We start from the raw sequence: 20263 nt of genomic DNA on the forward strand, positions 1-20263 counted from the left end.
TTCTTGCTATCCCAAAAGATTGTGTCACTGGTATGACGTCTAGATAATAAATAATTCAACATCAGAAACCCTAGTATGTTTTTGATGTTATTAAATATACTCAAATATTCTATATGATTATCAATTTAAAACTTAAATCTTACTGTTACATGTAACCATTCCCCACAGTGCCCTTGGAGCGAACCCCCTGTACTGTGACTGTCACCTGGTCTGGTTGTCAGACTGGGTGAAGAAAGACTTCATCGAGCCAGGGATCGCCAAGTGTGCAGGACCAAAGCAAACCATGGCAGACAAACTCCTGCTCACTGCACCCTCACGCAACTTTGTGTGCTCTGGTATGTCATGGTGTACAGTACAAACATGTACACTATATATTACTAGTATATACATGACATAAGTGCAAAATGTATAGGAATGTCATGAACCTGCATAATACATGATTGTGTTCTATCATGAGCCTTTCAAATCATAATGACTTTAAAAATCTAATCACTGTTCCTTTGTCATGCTACCATGGATAACAAAGGGAAAAGTATGTATCAATCTACTTTCTTTTTCTTCAGTGTATTAACGTTAGAGATACTTGAGATATTATGTCTCTATCTGAATGTATACCATGTTCCCTTAATGACCAGTCCAGGTCAAGGGACTTGGTTCTTCATGTAACAGTAGCAGGCAGGTAACTACATATAATAAGTCACAAACCAGAGGTAATTTGTACCTGTACAAAGTTGCTACAGTCCAGTTATATCCCTAACACCTCCCCCTCCCTTTCCCAGAGGAAGGCCCAGATTTGGAGATCCTGGCCAAGTGTGAGCCGTGTCTGTCTGGCCCGTGCCAGCACAACGGCACATGTGTGGAGGACCCCGGTCTGTCCTATAGCTGCACCTGTCAGGAGGGCTTCACCGGCAGGAACTGTGAAACTATCCTGAATGAGTGCTTCACCTTCCCATGTAAGAACGGAGGAACCTGCCACAAGATGGAGGAGGGGTTCAGGTACGTCTTACAAAAATGTACAGGGTTTCCAGTAGGCTTTTACACTGTAGCAGCACAAAGGGGTCACAATGAAGCAGCATAACTTTCAACATTCAACTTGTCTTTTGTCATGTCGTCTTTGTGACAAACCAGTATGTGTACCTCCCAGAATACATGGCTGTCTCCTAGCATGCACAACTTTCTTCCAGCACGCATGACTGTCATGTGAGGTTTCTAAGTTTCTGTTTTCTTCCCTCCCAGATGTGACTGTGTGGAGGGTTTTGAGGGCGATGTTTGTGAGGTAAACGTGGACGACTGTGTGGAACACATGTGTATGAACAACGGCTCCTGTGTGGACGGGAGTTGACGGCTACCTGTGCAAGTGCGTGCCGGGATATGCCGGCCACTACTGCGAACGAGAGGTCGACTTCTGTGACCCTGGGAAGAACCCATGTGAGAATGATGGGAAATGCATCAGTGAGGAAGAAATGTACAGGTCAGTAGACATTCAACATGTTGTTAAGGTTTCAATTCTCTAGTCCCAAAACCCACAAGTGATTGTTGCAACCTTTGTCCTGTTAATTTGTACAATGTATACGAATATCTAGTTGCTGTGCAATGTGTAGTCTGTTCCTATAAAGGAAAACTTAGTACTTCTCTGATGTTTCAAGCAACTAACAAAAAGCCCTTTTCTTCCAGATGTGAATGTGTCCAGGGCTGGACAGGTGAGAACTGTACTGAGAACATCAATGACTGTGTTGAGCACAAGTGTGAGAATGGGGGGAAGTGTATGGACGGGGTGGATGAGTACACCTGCCTGTGTCCTGAGGGGTTCAGCGGAGTCTACTGCGAGGTCACGCCGGTCATCATCCCCCGCACCAGCCCCTCGCCAGTACCACGACTGTCGGAACGGCGCACAGTGCATCGACCAGGACGGCACATTTGGCTGTCAGTGCAAGCCTGGATACAAGGGGTCACGCTGTGAGAACCTAACCAGTGTGTCCTACATCACCAAGAATACCTACACCCAGTTCCCTACCCTGAAAAATCACCCGCATGCCAACATCACAATGGTAGTGGCCACAGATCAGGACAACGGCATTCTCCTCTACAACGGGATCATTGACCACATCGCGGTGGAGTTGTTCCGAGGTCGCGTGCGGGTGAGCTACGACGTGGGGAACTACCCTGGCTCCACCATCTACAGCTACCAGACCGTGAACGACGGGAGATACCACACCATCGAGCTCATCGCAGCAAACCAAATGGTGAACTTGAGTGTTGACCATGAAGAAGCCAAGAGCATGGTGAACACGGGTCTGAATGAGCAGCTGAACCTGATCACTCCCTTGTACATCGGCGGGATGCCACAAGACGTCAACGCACAGGCTGTCAAGGACTGGCACGTCAGGAACGGAACCAGTTTCCACGGTAGGCAGTTCTGCTGGAATGTTCTCTCTCCCAGTACACACTTTACATTTGTTTGGAGTGTCCAAACTTTAACATATCACAGACTTATTAGTGGTACAATACTTAATATACAAAATGTAATTGATTAGGTACATGTACATGTACATTGTTTTGCCTGCCATGTTACACGAAGTAGCACTTGTAGCAACCCAATATTCTGTTCTGCTGACTCACTGTGGTCTGAAGTACTGACATGCCATCCTGCCCCTCACCAGGCTGTATCCAGAGTCTCACCATCAATGATATGGAGGTGAACTTTGATGGGGGGCCTGGTGGTGGAGGGGGTTGTCCCAGGGTGTGGGGAGGACAAGCCCGACCCCTGCCAGTCCAACCTGTGTAAACATGGCACCTGTCGAGCCCTGAGCGACGTGAGCTACTCCTGCGACTGTGACAAGGGATTTACAGGTAAGACTGGGAGAGTTTGGGAGAGGGATAGTGTGTTCTTTGGGCTGTGTTATATACAGCTATAACTTTCACCTTTGCAGTGGTTAAAATTTAAAGAAACTGCTGTCTACATGAAGGTTGTTTGGGCCCTTACTTGCAAACTCTACAATATAGACAGCTGATACTGCAGGCATTTTTGCAGCATTATGATTGAACTCCTTGTTAACAGGGACATAGCACACTATTTTGATCAGCACCTGACAGATACATGTACATGTATGTTCCCCACCCCAGCTAACCATCCCCTCATTTTCTTTTATTTTGCAACTTGGATCCCTTATAAACCAACAACTTGTAGCTTAAACCAGCAGCTACATATAGGCTTGTAGTGAAAGTAACACCTTACAGTAAGTTGCCAGCTAACCTGCAGTTCTGTGCTCCACCGCTAGGAGCGCTGTGTGAGGAGAAGGAGCCAGACCCATGTGAGGGTCACAGGTGCTTGCATGGCACATGCAAGGTGGTGGATGAGAGCAGCTACATGTGTGACTGTGAGCGAGGGTACACAGGTATGCAAGCACAAGCTGTAACAGTAACCACTCGTACACAGACAAATCCCTAATCCATACAAATTTAAAGTTAGGTACTTACATGTTCTCACACAATCCTTGGTTGACCCTTAAACTTAACAAAGGCTAAAAGTTAACATGACCGGAACTGGACAGAGTGATTTTTGTGTTCAGAATGTAAGAAGGCATGGAAAACATACAGTCAGACTGTACTACAGTAACATGCATGGCAGGTGCATGGACCTGTTGGATTGTAATGCAATGACTGGATGGATAACTTTAAAGTGCATCTCCATCAACAATATCAAGTTGTACTTTGAAGCAGTATTGAGCATGTTTAGATAAACCCTGTTGTGTTTCCTCCCCTCCCAGGCTTGACCTGTGAGCACAAGGCTGACCCGTGTGAGTCCCACAGATGTGTGCACGGGGAGTGCCAAGCTGTGGACAACTTTGAGTACACCTGCCAGTGCAAACCTGGCTACTCCGGCCCACTCTGCGATCAAAGTAAGTCTACTGACTACAGATGTGTAGGACTACTGCAAAACCTACAAACCATGGAAGACATGCCACCTTTTCTTATCATGTGTAACACAACATTGGAAAACTTTGGATTAGATTTAAAAAAAGCACATACAGAAGGTTCAAGGTTTTTATGGTCACAAATTTTTCCCAATAATAGGAAGAGACCACCTCAGCTTAGTTTGTCCCATCACGTGGAAACATTTGACATTCTACAAATTAGAGGAAATGTCAGAGTTTCATTGATGTAACATCTGTAACCAAAGCCTTTGATGTGAAGGCTGATAATGAACTAAAGATTGAAGAAAAATAACCTGCTAAGCATGAGAGGGAATGAGCTGGAAGCTCTGCTAGCGTAATGATGGTTTATACTTAATAAAGTACTAGTGCTAGTGAAGGATAGCTGTCCTAGTGTTAAGCACCGGGGAATGCATGTTTGAGGCTAAGGTGCTAGAACTGTGCATGGACTTGATAAACAAATGCCATGTTTGTGTTGGGTGCACTTTACTAATGGGTGCTCTTTGACTCTCCCCCCTCCCCCTCCACGTCTGTAGTTGTTGCAAAGGAGGGAGTTGGTCTTGACGAGCCCGCAAATGGTAAGAGAAAAAAAGACACTGGCCATACTGACATGTCAGCTCATGTGTGAGGACCATGCCCTTATAAAGACAGTACACAATACTAGTAGTTTCAGCTCACAGTAGGCAGTTTCAGTGGTCTGAACAATGTTCTAACAAGTGCAGGTTAATTCCCAGGGTGTTTTAGTCAACAGTACAACTTGTTATAGAAGGCACAAGTAAGGACAGGCCCAGGGTTCACAATCATTTAAGCAGCCATATAACTCATGAAGTATTTCAATCACACTGAACTGCATTAGTGAACACACAGTTACATGTACCACTAAGACTTCTACATTTTATAGCAATTAAGTAAATATTTCGGACATACATATCTCCCTACCAGCAGTTTGGGGACTACAACAGCTAGACAAGCCTTGTACTGTCTGCTTAAGACAGCAGAGTCTAAATCAGGGTGTGACCAGTTGGTGACAGAAACTGTAGGACCTCCAGACTTCCTGATAACCAGAACATTAGTCATTGCACAGACCGGTGCTACAGGCAGGAAATTTATGTAGAATGTAAAGGACATGGTTCTCATACATGGCTGACTTCCCATCCCTCATGCTAATCAGCCTGACCTCCATCCATACAGGCCAACAACAAACTTTACTACTAACCCCCCATAGGGAACACTAGTCAAAGTAACTCATAGCAGAGGTACAGCTAACAAACCACTTAGGAAATATGTTAACCTTTAATATACCGACTGTGACTTCAGTTGATGATGCAACATGAATGATTGTGGACCTCTTAACAGTTTGGGTTTCAATGCTCTTCACTTTAACCACTCATTACTTATTACTTTTGTCACAGACATGAGCTCAGTAGCAAAATCAAATATGTTTAGCATACTACATTTTTGTGAGGGTCAATCCCAGTCAATATGTAGGTTCTGTTCGTGAAATGCTCCAGTAACCACCTGTTTGCATGTACACGTTTGACTATCTTCTTCCTGAGAAAAGCCTTATAGCTTCCTTTTTCTTCTACAGGCTACTTTACATCAAACACAAACCCACAATATTTGTGAGGTGAGAGAAAAAGAAAGCCAAATGTTAAATTGGCTGAAGAAAGAATAGATGGGACTATTATACATTATGAACACTTACAGAGCACCAGACTCCATATGGGAACTTTTTTCAATCTGTATTTAATAACTGAATGTTCCTTTGTCCCCCTCTTCAGCTGACCTTCGCTGTGCCAGCGAGCGGTTCCGGGAGTATATCGAGGTCGTCCAAGGTCTGTCTGTCTGCCGCAGCCGAAAAAGAGTGGGGAATGTCCGCTGTAGCGGGCTCTGCTCCAACGGACTCTGCTGTAAACCAACGAGGTTCAAATCCCGGCGGACCAGAGTCTACTGCCCAGACGGAACAAGTTTCAAGCAGGGATGGACGAGAGTTCTGGAGTGTGGATGCCAGGAATGCTAAAGTCTTTTCTTCCTAAAGTATAAAGAAATGACATGGACTGGACAAAATAGATGTGTTGAGTCTGTCACTGTAAAAAGAGGAATTATAAGATGACCAGGTGGAGAGGTCCACACTGTGAGCCAGAGGACCTCATGTATATGCAAGAGATTTCTGTTTGGGCAAGGAAACCAAGCCATTACCTCATTTCATAATGATTTGCTTCGTAAATATTGTGGGAACTTAAGATTCTCAAGAAGAGGGCTGGATTCTACTTAGCTTTCTTTCACATGTGAGTTTAGAGCATTCCTGGCAGCAGCCATAAAACCTGCCAAGTCTAGGGAGGTTTCAAGATTTCAGTCAAGACTGGAGAGCAGAGGGACAAAAGGGCAGACAAATTAGCCAAGACTTGGACCTGTATATAGTACTAGTTGGCACGTCAGTTGGTGTATTTAGTATATGCTACATTAATTTTGGCAAGTTTGGTGAAACCAACTTGGATGTGTGGATAACAGACAAGTTCTGCTAATCATGGAATGCATGGGAATTGTGGAGAAAATCATGTTTCATATATTCCTTGTGATGACTGTGTTAGACAGGACGTCCTGGTTGGGATGTCCATAGTTGCAGCAGGCTGTATTTAAGGCAATTATGCTTTGTTGCTTCTAGTTCCAGAGGGGGTGGTTGGAACAGCTCTGTCAGACTTATTCGACACAGGTTGTACAGGGAACAAAATTAATATAGATAACGTTACATGGATTGCTTAAGTCACTGCATCTGGGGCAACTATAAAACTAGTCACAAGTTGTTGGAACAGAACTGCATAATAGTTTCATGGAATAAAACTGCATGTTAGCCATGAACACTCCATCCACACTGCAACACTACCCTCTGTGTGCAATAAGTCTGACATAGGCTGTGAAATATGATGTCTCATTGTAATATATGGGTTTTCAGTGTTTGAAAAATAATGGTGACGATTATGAGTGATCCTCCTAAAATGTAACAAATTAGTGATTGAGTCGTCAAAATCCCAGCATCAGAGGTTGTCAGTATTATTGATTAATCTGTGTATAACAAACCACAGGGCAAACTTATTTTATATTCCTGTTATTTATTCTGTGGTCATTATTTTTGTACCAGTTGGTTTAGTGTTTGTCATCCCTGTAGAATGTTGCTGCCAACAATGTGAAAACACTTATGTATGTAACAGTGTCGACTGTAGGAAAATTCTAGATATATAAGTTATACATATTATATATATATATACACGGAACACAAACTTCATTTGATATTCCATGTGTATAATAGGATGTCTTTACTAAGGTTGGATGCCATTGAATTTCTTGTACATTTGTTAACCAATCTTTGTGTGTGGATGACGGGCACAAAAAAGTTGCTGTGGCCACAGTGTATCATTGTGTAGTATCCAAGCTTTGTATGTTTAGCCGTACAACACAAACAGATGTTTCTTCAATGTGAGCATGTCTTGGCATGGCACCAGTACACGTAACATACACTTAACAATGTAGGAAACATTTCCTGATCTTAATGGAAACATTTACATGTAAAGTGCTGCATTGTAAAGACAAATTAGCATGATGTTAGGCTGCTACAATGCTGGACAAAGTTTGTCTGCCAGACAGAAACAAAGTCCCGATGTGGACATGTTGTACAAATGGTTGTAGGTCTTAACGTTGAAAATCTAGCATTAACTTGCAATGGAGATTTTTATTGTATTTATCACTATTATGCCACATAAATCAATAAATTATAAAACCTGATGCCAAGTCTTGACATCTTGCTTATATCACAATGAATAAATCTGACCTTCACATAAGGTAGTTATTTCAAAAGGTCGTCTGTTTCCCTTGTTGTCTGTTGCCCTGCTTCCATTTCCCCTTGACATTCTGTTTTTTGAACTTTTGTTTCTGTTCCAAAGTCCTTTTCTTACCTGGCTGAGCTGCTTCATTGTTACCTTCCCTCTTCCTTTTTCTCTTGCCTGACTTCCTAAAAGGAGATAAACATTCCATTAGTTGCATGTACCGGTACATGCAGAATTGATTGAAAATATAAACCAGACTTTGCTTTAAAAAATGGCAAAATGAAGACCCTGGAGTCAGATCAAAACCAGTTTCAAATTTGTCACTCAAAAACATCCACAGCAATGGAAAAAGTCAGCACTGTACATGGGAATCTTGTTATGGAATGGAAGGTCATTCAGCACCAAGGAGGGGGCAGTCAAAGGAAACTTGTATCGGAAGTCATGTAAGAGAATAAAAGCAAGTGAACCCAGGTGATTTGATTCCTGTTAAGAACAGGAGTAATTATTGTAAACCCGGTAACAATTCTACTGTCTATAGTGTAGTCAGCCTACCTCTCTGCCCCAGAGTACCTCTCCTCTGAAAATCTCTGTGGACACTCCCTCCTCTTGTGCTCGGGGTGGCCACAGATGTAGCAGCCGCCCAGGTGCTGTGTCTGGCTACAAACGTGGTCTCTGGGCTCACAGCGACGGCAGGACTCACAGTGAGACCATGCTGGGGGGTGGGGATAAAGGCCAAGGTAAAGGTTTCACATCAAGTAGAAAGGTAGATCTGATGATCCTACCCTTTTGTGACAACTTCTTAACCACTTACCTGAGGCTTCCTACCCATTAAGAAAATCCAAAATATATACACGTCCTGCTTTGCAAATTATACATTTTACTTTTGAAAGCAAACAATTTTGAGCACATGTCCTAAATTTAATTTCAAGGCCATATCTTACATAGGAAGTGCATTCAACATGCATGCTGAGGGATATGCTGCCCTTGTATATCCATCTGTAGGTGTCATTTCTACATAAACTTATCACTTTAACAAATTACAGATTTTTGAGAGAGATGGACTGTACCTGGCTTCACACACTTCTGGCACAGGTCACAGTGCACATACGTTCTGCCATCCTAGGAAACAGGACATGTTGATGTCATCTATTCCATACACCGTGATGAAATATAACTAGAATGTGAAGTTCAATGTCACTAATGTTTTTTTATAATCATTACACATGTGAACCTTATAATCTGATTCAGAAGGTTTATTGAATTCCATTACCAATGGCTAAAATATGTTTTTCTCAATTGACATAGTTGAGTGGTGACCTCAGCATACATCATCATGCCAGGAGGCACAGTCAGCAGTCCATAGCAACTGTGCTGTTTACCTCCCTTCTCACATCCATCACTGGAGAGGGGTCAGACTCACAGATAAAGTCCTGACAAGGCTGGCCAGCCATGGTTAATGAGAAGGAGCCCTGTGCCTTAGCAACACAGGCTTACCTTGGAGGTACAGCAGTTGCACTTTTGGCAGTGTCTATTCTCTGGGGCCACATATCTTCGGCAGAGGTCACAGAATCTGTGGGAAAAGCAAACACACATTAGGAAAACTGTAGTTCCCTTTTGTCTGGCCTGAACTTGTGAACTTTTGATACCCCAAGGACATTACTCATAGGAAGTACCATTCACTTTTGTACTCTGGCAGATTTCTATTCAGTAGTGGGGCCAAATCTCATTAGAACTATGAACCGGAAACTTGAGGTAAATATTGACAGAATTGATTGATCTTGGTCTCATTATTCTAAGTTTTAATTCTAGAAATTCATAAAAGGGCAATTCAAAATCATTTCCACAATTTACCAGTAGATACAGCCCTTGAACCAAGGTACATGTAGATATAGAAATGTACATGTTTTGTCACTATCTCTTTGTTGTTAAATCCAATTCGTGAATGCATTGATGAAATTTAAATTTGTCATTGTAAAAAATGACTGCACAAGGTCTGTTCCAGCTGCTGTGAGAAAATCCCTAACTTTTCTTTAGAAGTGACGAATGTGCAGCTAAGACAGTCATTGGCTTCTGCCTAACTATACAGTAGTGACTACTAGTATGCAGTGACTAACCCATGTTTAAATATAACTCACTTATCTATTTGTCTGTGTTCTACACAGTGCTTCAGTTTCTTCTGCCTGCTGTGAAATTATTGTGTTAACTAAAAAGTCCAAAGTTTCATGCGGTACAGTCAGTAATCCACGGGTCTGAACTGTAAAAGCCATTCTGAACACACATAACCAGCTGTAACCAAGCCAAACATCCAGTTGTCATCTGATCCAAGGATCCTAGCCTAGTTTTAAACACAATTCTCTGCTATTTCTCTACAATTCAGGACTGCTACTGCACTTGCACTCGACCCTGTTGCAGCTGGATCTGACTCTGTGCCAATCACAGTACAAGTTGAACAGATGTTGGGTGAGGTAGGGATGGTATTATGGGGGCTAGGCAGGGATCGGGAATGTGGAGGTTATGATATGATATCCCATGAAACAAGATCCAGCCCCTGCTTATGGCCAGGCAGAGTCATGTGTACCAAATGTGGCACAGCAATGTCACCATGTGTGTCAGTGTGTCATACAAGGTACACAGATAACAATGTTGACACAGAAAACATGGGATATCGTGTTGACATACAAAACATGTGTATTCCCAAAAGGTAGCATGGTTTCTTTCAGGAGCTGTCTATAGATTTAGTAGTACAGTATTATTATGAGCTACAATTATACACTTTTTGGAGAGAAAGCTGACTTTCAAAAATATGGATGGCTTGAGGTGTAAAAATGCATGAATCGTGCCCTGGAAAAAAGTTTGTGAAAAAGGTACTGTAACTATTGGTAGACATAAAAGTTGTTTTACATTGTTGCAGCTTTCTAAATGAAGAAAAGACAACCATTTCTACACATTCTTTCATCTATTAATATTAGATTTTAGCAAGAACAGAAGTTTGAAAATTCCATTCGAAATTTGGAACAGCTTTGGAAATTACAAAATGAGCTTTTTGTTGCCAATGGCAATGTACATGTATGAAGTCATCTCTATTGTCAGGATCCAATATGGTTGGAGTGGGAGTAGATTACTTAACCAGAAGGAAACTTCTGGAATGATGATTTATTTGCCATTAGATGTAAAACTTGGGAGAAGTCCAGTCTTCCTGTGCATCCCTCATTGTACCAGCATTGTGCCAGCCTTACTGTATGTCCAGTCTTACTGCAGGTAAGTTCCATGTCCAGCCTTTTGGCATGTCCAGCTTTACTGCGTGTGTTCCATTGTACCAGCTGTAACTCTGAGTGACAGTTGCTGGCTGTTATAAACAGACTGCCCTTACATAGTTAACCACCACCTCAGAAACAGGAACCCCACTGTCTGTGTAGAACTGAGGACCCAGCACAATCCGCCCCATATCCAGAATACTGGCACAAACCATTCCTCTCACAAAACAGGATGGAACCCGGTCCTAAAAAGAACCAAAGATCCCGATTATAGATTTTACAGCCCTGACATATTGACAGATTTAACAACTGTAGCCCTGTGATTTGTTTGTTGAGGTAGTATTCCAGCCTATGTTGCTTGGAAAGGGAATACACTATCGCTGGAGAATAGACTGTTCCACCCACTTGCCATATCCTTCATTCCGCCTGTCATAAACCAGTCAAGCAGGCAGTACCAGACAGTCCCTCCTTGCTAAAGAACTCCTGTCTGTGTCTAAGAGACAGGGCAGGTATGGGACTGTAAGCTTCTAGACTTACCATCCACATTCATAGCTGTGAGCCTCGGCAGGTAAGCAGTGTACAACTTTTCCTAACTTTGAATCAGTGACTTTTGGTGGCACTGTGTGAGCATGATGTATGTGTTCATGTAGCTATTTTAAACACGTCACTGCAGGCTTAAGATAACGTGTCAAGAAATCATTCCAACAAAACAATAAATGACTTTTACATTTACTTTAATTGCTTTATCAATTTACTGATTGAAAATGCATCATATGTAGTATTTGACCGACTACATATACATGTATTGTAAAAGGTCTTGTCAGGTTGTCTATGTAGCCCTCTAGCTTCAATTTCCATTGAAATTCCAGTCAAAAAATGGCCGCTGCTGTTTAGTCTCAGATAACAGATTTTCATGCTGAAATTTTGCCTACTAAGTTTTGACAGACGAGCAAAGACCCAATGTATAATTGAGGTACAAATTCTATATTTAGCTTGCACGTTTCCTGGAAGGCTGCCCTCATTGTTTGACAACCGTATCAATTACACTGATCACGGATCACCATTTAAAATCTGCAGACGACTTTTATGACCGGGAATACTCTATGTGATACTGTGTTGATATGTGTGTGATATGATATGCACATATACATGTACAAAAGGAACTGCAGGCCACACCTCACACTGAATGCTCCTGCCCATACCATAAACAAAACAGCACGATAGTAACTATCATTGTTGGCTTTCTCAGCAATATCAGCTCTCATTTTTGTGCAGAAGACTTTTCAAGTTGATAGGCATTTTAACTTCTAAAGACCATCAGAAGTGAAACTTGTTCCGTATTGCTGTGCTATTAATATCATTATTAAGCCCTTTATTTTTCCATCCTTGTCAGGTTGTCACGAGCAGTCCAGGATGGGCAGACTTGTGCTGTGTCTCAGTGTGGTGGTCCTAGCCTGGGTCACAGTCGTCTCAGGCCAGGCGCGCTCCCCCTGCCCAGCAGGCTGCCGCTGTAATGTCCCAAACCAGATTGTGGACTGCAGCGGGGACCAGCAGATGGCCCTGGTTCCCAGCGCACAGATTCCCATCGGCACGCGGGAGCTGTACCTCAACCGCACCAAAATCACCAACCTCATCCGCAACCAGTTTGCCAACCTGGTGGCCATGTCTGTGCTGGACCTGAGTTATAACCAGCTGTACTTCATTGACGCTGGAGCGTTTTTCGGCCTGGGTAACCTGCAGGAACTGTCCCTACAGTTTAACAACCTGACGGCCATCCCACCCATGTTCCTGCCCCGACTCGCCAAACTCAAGCTGTACAACAACCACCTGGTGAACATCACAGCTGGGGCATTCCGCGACCTCAGCGGTCTGACCCACCTGTACCTGTCCTCCATCCCCACCCTCCAAATGCTGCACGACAACGCCTTCCAAGGGCTCAACAACCTCGTCCTGCTCTCCATCAGGAAAAACAACCTGAAGAAGATTCCAACCCTTCAGGACATCCCTAACATCGTGACTCTTGACCTCTCAGTGAACAACTTCACCACCATCAAGAACACGACTTTCAGGACCCTGAACAAACTGAAGGAGCTGAAGTTGGGGAGCTGCAACATCCAGAGCATCGAAGCTGGAACCTTTGCTGACAACTATGCCCTGGAGAAACTTGATCTCACCAACAACAAGTTGGAAACACTCCCAGAGAACCTGTTTTTCCCATTTGAGCCCTCCCACGCCCTCGATGAGGGTCTGAACATTGCATTATGGGAGAATCCGTGGCTGTGTGACTGTAACTTGCAGTGGCTGACGGACTCGATTGAACGTATCGGGGCCTTTGATCCCGTTACTTACATCCCGCTAGTCTGTGATGCCCCTCGCCACTTCAAAGGCAAGTTCCTGGAGGAGATTCCCAAGAACCAGCTGGAGTGTGGAGTCTTCATCACCAGTGCAGTGGACCAGTCCCAGGTGGTCCAGTTTGGAGGAAGTTTAGTCATAGATATCAATGCTGAAGGGAAGCCCCAGCCGATAGTGAGGTGGGCAACTCCAACCGGCATCATCATCACAGCAGGTCAGACCATTAAGGGGGTGAGTGTGAGCAGGACGGGAAAACTGACAGTTGCGAAGATCGACGCCTCCCATCATGGCACCTGGCAATGCCGGGCAGACAATGTTAAAGGACAGTACGATATTGTACCGTTCAAGATCGTGGTGACTGACATCCCCAAGCCTACAACTCGCCCCCCTCCTGTGGTGGTCGTCCCACCCAAGAAGCCGGCTGCCAAGCCGGCCACCAAAGCACCACCACCCAAACGCCCCGCCCCCACCAAACGTCCGGCTGCCAAGCCCAAGCCTGCCACAACTCCACCCAAGACTGCCACCGGCGGCAAAACTGGAGCCAAGGGAGAAGGGACAGGAGGCATCGTCATCGACCCAGGGAGCATCAACATCAAGTGGCACGACGAGTATGACTACGATGACTACTACAACCATGAGTACAACCTGGAAGAGCTGCTGGGGGGCATTTTTGGCATGTTCATCTTCATGCTGGTCATCCTGTTCATCATCATCTGTCTGATGAGGATCTCCTTCAGGGCCAGTGCCAGTGTGGCAGTGTGACAGGAATACATGCATAACTTCTCTGTCTTTCTTCATGGTGCTCTTGTCTGTAGCACAGATTTACTCCTGTAAAGTTAACACTTCAAGTGGGACCTGAGAATAGGATACAATACATGTACATGAAAAATATCGAAATTAGTGGTTTCTATGGAAATGGAAACATGTGAGCTGACATTAAGTTCATAGTATATTTGAACACTGTGAGAAAGCTCAAAGTACCAGTGATATGACACCACCACATGAAAGTGACAACTACGGGCAGTACCCATGTATGGTTACTTCGACACTTTTGACAGACTGCTTGAGACTAGAAACCTGAGTTCTATTGTAACTGTTGAAGACACAAGTATATACTGCACAGCTGGACCACAAAGTCTTTGTTACACAAAAATTAGATTTAAGTTTACTTTACTAGTCCACTATATATATAATGATTGGATTTAAAGGTAACAGCAAATGGCAGGAAACTTTGTTAAATTTAGTAGAAATTGTAAACTGATAGATATTAGAAACTTGCAATTTGAGGTCAGTAGAAGGCAATAGTATTATTAGCAATAGTAGCACAGTAGTAGTAGGTGTTAAGAGACATGATCCAGACATCATACACCAGCACACTGGTAACTTAAATACAAGTAACAACTATGAATGTATATTCTGTGGTCTGTAATCAACAGCAGAAAGGAGTGCAAGAGCTTAGGCCTGTTTCTGGAAAAACAAACTGGGCATGCATGACTTGACTTTTACAGCAAGCTGAGCTGGTATCTCTTTATATCTGATTCTGTTTCTAATTTCCATGTGTAAATATTGTGGAATGTTGGATTCATTGATAATAAAAGGTGATAATTACAGATTATATGCAAGTTTTTGAACTTTGTGTTAAGTGTACATTCATGTAGACAATTGTACTTTAAAAAAACAGCTCACCTGTAACCTTCCTTTTGGGGCAGAACTACTCTATCAGTGGGGAGGTTTGTAAAGATGCGTACAGGAGAACCCCTCTTCTTCGACTTGGGCCCTTCCTGGTACAGAGGGTGGTTCTCATACTCCACCTAATGCAGTAAAGGTTCAGACTTAGATGGTAACTCTTAAATGTGCAATGTTACCTACTTACTATTCTATATGCAACTATCAAAACCCAATGGCAGAATTTAAGTCAAATAAAGGAGAAAAAGTGGACGTTGATAACACACCTTATAGTCCAACATCCTGAAGGAAGGAAGACAGTCCACTATTCTCTGCTCCATGAAGTAAGGGAAAATCCACAGTGTGGGGATTTCTGTCTCCTGACAGCTGTCTGAAAAACACAGGGAAAACTCTGCAGCTGTGTGAAATAGTAGAATGTGACAATCAGTTGGATACAAGCTTAACTCGTCGAAAAATTTAATTCTAAATTAGGAAACTAAAGTATTGGTAGTACGTGTCATTGACCTATAATTACATAAACAGTTATCATAAGAAATGGGGTAATGAAAAAGCTTTTCAATGATATATAATTACATTACAATATCCAATAAAGTAACAACAAAGGTATGATTGCCCAAACATTTTGACAAATTAACATGATAGCAGACAGACTTGTTAAACATACCAGGTAAACCTTCTTTCCAGAGGCTGAATAACTTCTTCATGCAGTGGCACAACACCTCCACCAAGCCTCCAAAGGGTGGGTCTGTTACCATGACAATCCCAGTACCATGGTTACGGTGTAAAAACTGTAAGCAGGCATCACTGGCTGAGCCTCCATCAAAGAAGTGGTGGTTGAACATGTTATAGTGGCAGAAGTGTTCCTCACTGTAGAACTGGGCCTGGTAAAACATTACAACATTCATATCACAGAGCTATCACACTACTATTTCTACCCATGCAAACAACAATTCTATACGAAAAAAGAACAATATGCATGCAAAATCACAACCAACATCACCATCAACCTTAATCCTGCTTGAGCAGTGTTATTTCTGTATTCGTCTAAGGTAGTTCAGTCTGAAAACTGATCTCACACAAAAAGCATGTGTTTACAGTGATCAGAAATTGTGCTTGAGACCTTAACAAGCTTTAACGTCCTAGAAATCCAACAACTGTTGAAAGTGAGGCTCTCACATGTCTGTGATCGATGTCCAGTAAAAGGCTGTCCAACTGGGAAAGTCTGGCTGCCCGCTGGGACTGAATAGTTTCATGTAACCTGAAAATAGAGCAATTAACCTGAAAATAGAGCAATTCAGCAAATCTACAATAATGTAACATCAAACCATTAAATGAAAATGGGACAACTGATAAGACATAATGGTGCATATTCTTGTAACAGTTCATTCTAACAAGTTTCATATCAAATCCATTACATAGCTCAAAGCTGCATAGTGCAATCAAGCTTCAGCCCACAAGCATCTAATCTTGTAATTCTTGGATTAGAAAAAACAATGTACCTCAGTCACACTCACTCACTATCAGGTTTAACGTTTCACCATTGTGTCATTCTAGCCACATGTGTGTCCCAAACGATTTTACTTTGATACATTGGTACCAACATTCAAAACTACTTGGTTCCTAGTTTCAGTATCCACTGTAATGTCATAAACAGTTCAAGTATCCATCCAGTTCATGATGCCTGGTGGATAATTGATTGACTTCACCTGCCCACTAAAACAATTTTTAGCAAAGATCTGAGAACCAAGAAATCAAACTGATTACCTGGGAACTCCAACACAGAGCACTCTGTCATAGCCAAGCTGCTGGACCTGGCTTAGGAAAAACTGCAGCGTCTTCTCTGAGAACAGATATTGCTGAAGAAGAAAATACTCATAAAGGTTAATGATTTTACATTTGTCTTTTGAGATGGTGACTGTGGTGTAATAATGTATTCTAACTATTAAACAACAAGTTCAGACAAGACATTGGAGATGTGACTTATTCATCAGAAAATAAATCACAAATGAAATGGGACATATTTGGAGAATTCTGTACTCTGTGATATGACTTCCCTTGTTGGAGGTGTTTGTAAAACTTACAGCATTAGTTTTCTTATTTTCCCTGGGATGGAGGAGGTGGGTTGGCCTGGTCAGCTGGTCCAGGGTGACAGTCTGCAGCACACGATGCTGACTGTGTTCCTCCCACTCAGCAGGTAACAACAGGAGACTGCAGGATTCACAGAACCGCCTCTTTGACATGGGGAGGGCTCGGAATTCCACTAACCTAAAGACAGTTTTGGAAATACACTATGTAGTTTACTACTGAAAAACAGATAACTCATGAAAAATATACATGTACATAAATGTACTTCTTTTTTTCTAACAGCTGAACTCCTTTCCTATTCATCTTCTATCAATTAGAACTGTAATATATGGGAAAATGTTGGTCAGTCACTACTTATAAAATTAAAAACTATTCCTTCTCAAATCTTAGCTTTGCAACAAATGACAAGCCTTTGGCTACAAAACAATTCAGTTTTTTGAAGTGTTTCAAACCCATATGCAAATCACCTGACATTGAAATAGAACAACACTTGTAAGGTCGATGTTCCCAATGGTTTAACATAAGTAAATGACACTAGCTGTTTATAATATATAGTGGTAAAACATGTCATGTTACATGTCATGGCAAAAATGTGTCTTTAATCTGGACAACAAATTATGAAGATCATGAACTTAATGTGCCAAGTCATATCTACCTTTTGCAGAACTGTTTGTGAGTGTATGTTGGCTGAGAGGCTGCAGTGATATTTGCCCAGGCCTCCTGACGAGCTTCTGACATCTTCTCTCCATACCTCAGGTAGAAGCTGCACTCTTTCCGGTCCCGACAAGCACTGCAGGCATAAAACTTCTCCCCAGAGGGCGCTCCTCTGATGTACCTCTCAAACAATAGGGTAGGTCCTGGAAACATGCAAGTCAACTAATATGTCTACATACATAATTATTTTGCAGGTAGGTGCCAGGAAAGTTGGAATTATATCTACATACAGAGAAGTGGGCTTCTTCCACTGATGAAAAGACTTCACAATCGCAATTGCTACACAAGTAACATTTTATCATATGTATTTTTGAAAAGTCAGCATATTTGTCATGTTTTCAAAGTTAGTCCTACTAGCATTCCCTGTATTCAAATACAGAAACATTTCTACATGTACGTAGTTGTCATTATCTGTTGAGAAGTTCAGCTAATCCATAAAAATCTTAGGTAACGAAAACAAATGTTGTGTTGCTAACATGACTAGACATGACATTCCCTTATTCCCACGTTTTAACCAAGGTAAGTACCACCAAATATCTCGGTGTCTCCATCTCCTCAAACTTGACCTGGGGCAGACATGTCGATCTAGTTACAGCGAAAGCAAACAGAACCTTAGGAATGCTGAGACGCTGCCTGCGAATCTCAAGCAATGCGGCAAAGGAGAGAGCTTACATGGCTCTTGTAAGACCCTCCTTAGAGTACGGCTGTAGTGTCTGGGATCCCCACACCAAGGACCAGGTGAGTAGGGTGGAGATGGTCCAGCGTAGAGCTGCCCGTTTTGTCTGCAGTGACTACAGACGTACAAGTTCTGTTTCATCTATGTTGCAAAACCTGGGCTGGCAGTCTCTGGAAGTACGTCGGAAGATCGCCCGCCAGGTCATGTTTTATAAGATCATACACAACGCTGTCTCCGTCCCACACTCAACCAGGATTGTCCCGGTGGCTCGATGCTCCCGCCGCATCAATCACACTCAAACATTGCAGGCCATCGCGAGCAGAAACAACTTCTACAGGCTCTCGTTCTTCCCCCCGCACCATCAGGGAATGGAATGAACTTGAGCCTGGTGCGGCGGAGGCGGGGTCTCTTGCCCAGTTCAAATCTGAACTGGCGAGGACCCTGCTGCATTGAGCCACCCCATCATGTCTTGTATATATGTATATATTACTAACGCACTAATGCACTTGTCCCGTCTTTAGCACACACAAAATCAGTTGTCTTATGTTCCCTTCTCACTTATCCTTGTTTTACCTTTGTTTTTATGTACTGGGTCACAATTGTAACTAACAATGCGTAACGGCTGCCAATAATCCTACATGGTAGGGCTAGGCAGTAACGGAGATGATGATGATGACATTTCCCTGGACGTACCATGAGGGCAGTGTGGAGCTGGAGCTTCGCTGGTCAGACAGACCTCCACACCACAGCCGGCACTGGTCAAGCGGTCACTCATCCTACAAAACAACAGCAAGTTCCAGTCAGTACAACAAAATGTTCTAGAGAACCACTTCTGTGCTACCTACATGTATTCTATTTGTACATGAATCTGTATCTGTAATGTTACATGAATATGTATCTGTACTAATACATGAATCTGTATCTGATTGCAAATAAAGATCATGAGTGATTGCCATAGATAGACCTTCTATCTGCCAACAAAATATGAGTGAGTGAGTGAGTGAGTGAGTGAGTGAGTGAGTGAGTGAGTGAGTGAGTGAGTGAGTGAGTGAGCGAGCACTGGTACACCAGTGAAAAGAGATCAGCACAGGAATTCCAGTGCTGATGGAGGGAGCTTCAGCACTCAACTCTTCCCCCTACCCCACTGATGGAGCTTCAGCACTGGAACGAGGCCGTCCATCATCTTCAGCTTCAGCACTGGAAAACCAGAGAAATTTCACCAGTGCAGAAGGTTTTACTTTTGTATACTTTCCAGACTCAGGAGCCTACAAGGTAGGCACGTGTGTATAATAGTATCAAGGAGGTTAAATACAAGTATTTAACCTCCTTGATAGTATCAAACTTTCAAACCTGAACATTTTGAAGCCAGGAGAGAACCAAGAAATTCGCCCCCCTCCCTTACGCACGCCAGGAACTCCGCCTCATGGAACCAAAAACACGGGGATTTCCTGACTGCTAGAAGTGGAATGGTGACAGATAACCACACAGACACTCACCTGTAACATAAACTCACGCCGTAGCCTCTATCAACAAAATACCAAACTTTACTTGACTTCAAATCTCACGTTTGTCCGCCCGCAACCATTTTGTTACTTTTGACCTTTTAGGAATAGTCCAATAGCGTTAAGGGTGAATACGTTCGAAAATTGGACAAGAGTGTCGCAATTAAATCCCAAGACATGGCATTGAAGCAAATAAACGATTTACTAATTTAGATGTAAAAGCAATGTATTAAGCTCTATT

General features: G+C 42.8%; 3 protein-coding genes across 9 annotated transcripts in view; 2 read left to right on the forward strand and 1 right to left on the reverse strand.

Moving 5' to 3' along the window:
* LOC109478478 (slit homolog 2 protein-like) overlaps positions 1–7772 on the forward strand; it is a 76998-nt gene extending 69226 nt beyond the window's left edge. The window contains 12 exon segments of the mRNA XM_019780015.1: positions 169–335; positions 780–996; positions 1237–1333; positions 1335–1471; positions 1675–1864; positions 1866–2406; positions 2661–2716; positions 2718–2850; positions 3279–3395; positions 3768–3899; positions 4469–4510; positions 5714–7772. Of these exon segments, the coding sequence (XP_019635574.1) occupies positions 169–335; positions 780–996; positions 1237–1333; positions 1335–1471; positions 1675–1864; positions 1866–2406; positions 2661–2716; positions 2718–2850; positions 3279–3395; positions 3768–3899; positions 4469–4510; positions 5714–5952 (2068 nt within the window). The 3' untranslated portion in view covers positions 5953–7772.
* Positions 1–20114, reverse strand: part of LOC109478481 (zinc finger CCHC domain-containing protein 4-like) — an 81023-nt gene extending 60909 nt beyond the window's left edge. For 3 of the 5 annotated variants that reach the window (XR_002140730.1, XM_019780037.1, XM_019780036.1), the window contains exons 1-13: positions 20017–20114; positions 19214–19296; positions 17786–17987; positions 17127–17310; positions 16810–16901; positions 16222–16303; positions 15710–15926; positions 15312–15415; positions 15046–15170; positions 9248–9323; positions 8821–8872; positions 8306–8465; positions 7883–7938 (exon numbers count right to left, since the gene is read on the reverse strand). Coding sequence is in view for 4 of the 5 variants with exons in the window: in XM_019780037.1 (XP_019635596.1) it covers positions 7883–7938; positions 8306–8465; positions 8821–8872; positions 9248–9323; positions 15046–15170; positions 15312–15415; positions 15710–15926; positions 16222–16303; positions 16810–16901; positions 17127–17310; positions 17786–17987; positions 19214–19295 (1432 nt within the window). In the remaining variant the exon portion in view is untranslated. Of the gene's footprint in view, positions 1–7759; positions 7939–8305; positions 8466–8820; positions 8912–9247; positions 9324–15045; positions 15171–15311; positions 15416–15709; positions 15927–16221; positions 16304–16809; positions 16902–17126; positions 17311–17785; positions 17988–19213; positions 19297–20016 lie in introns of those variants that run through there. The other 2 variants (XM_019780035.1, XM_019780038.1) reach the window with 2 other exon arrangements.
* On the forward strand, positions 10868–14961 carry LOC109478480 (leucine-rich repeat-containing protein 4B-like). 3 transcript variants are annotated; one of them, XM_019780032.1, is made up of 2 exons: positions 10868–11011; positions 12401–14961. In XM_019780032.1, the coding sequence occupies exons 1-2, from the start codon at positions 10993–10995 to the stop codon at positions 14119–14121; spliced, it is 1740 nt and encodes a 579-aa protein (XP_019635591.1). In that variant the 5' UTR covers positions 10868–10992; the 3' UTR covers positions 14122–14961. The 3 variants fall into 3 exon arrangements, with proteins under 3 accessions (XP_019635591.1, XP_019635592.1, XP_019635593.1); XM_019780033.1 differs by lacking the exon at positions 10868–11011 and adding an exon at positions 11343–11575; XM_019780034.1 differs by lacking the exon at positions 10868–11011 and adding an exon at positions 11422–11516.
* Positions 20115–20263: the final 149 nt, after the last annotated feature.

This window comes from Branchiostoma belcheri, unplaced genomic scaffold (assembly GCF_001625305.1).
Source record: "Branchiostoma belcheri isolate BF01 breed outbred unplaced genomic scaffold, Haploidv18h27 scaffold44, whole genome shotgun sequence".
Lineage (NCBI taxonomy): Eukaryota > Metazoa > Chordata > Leptocardii > Amphioxiformes > Branchiostomatidae > Branchiostoma > Branchiostoma belcheri.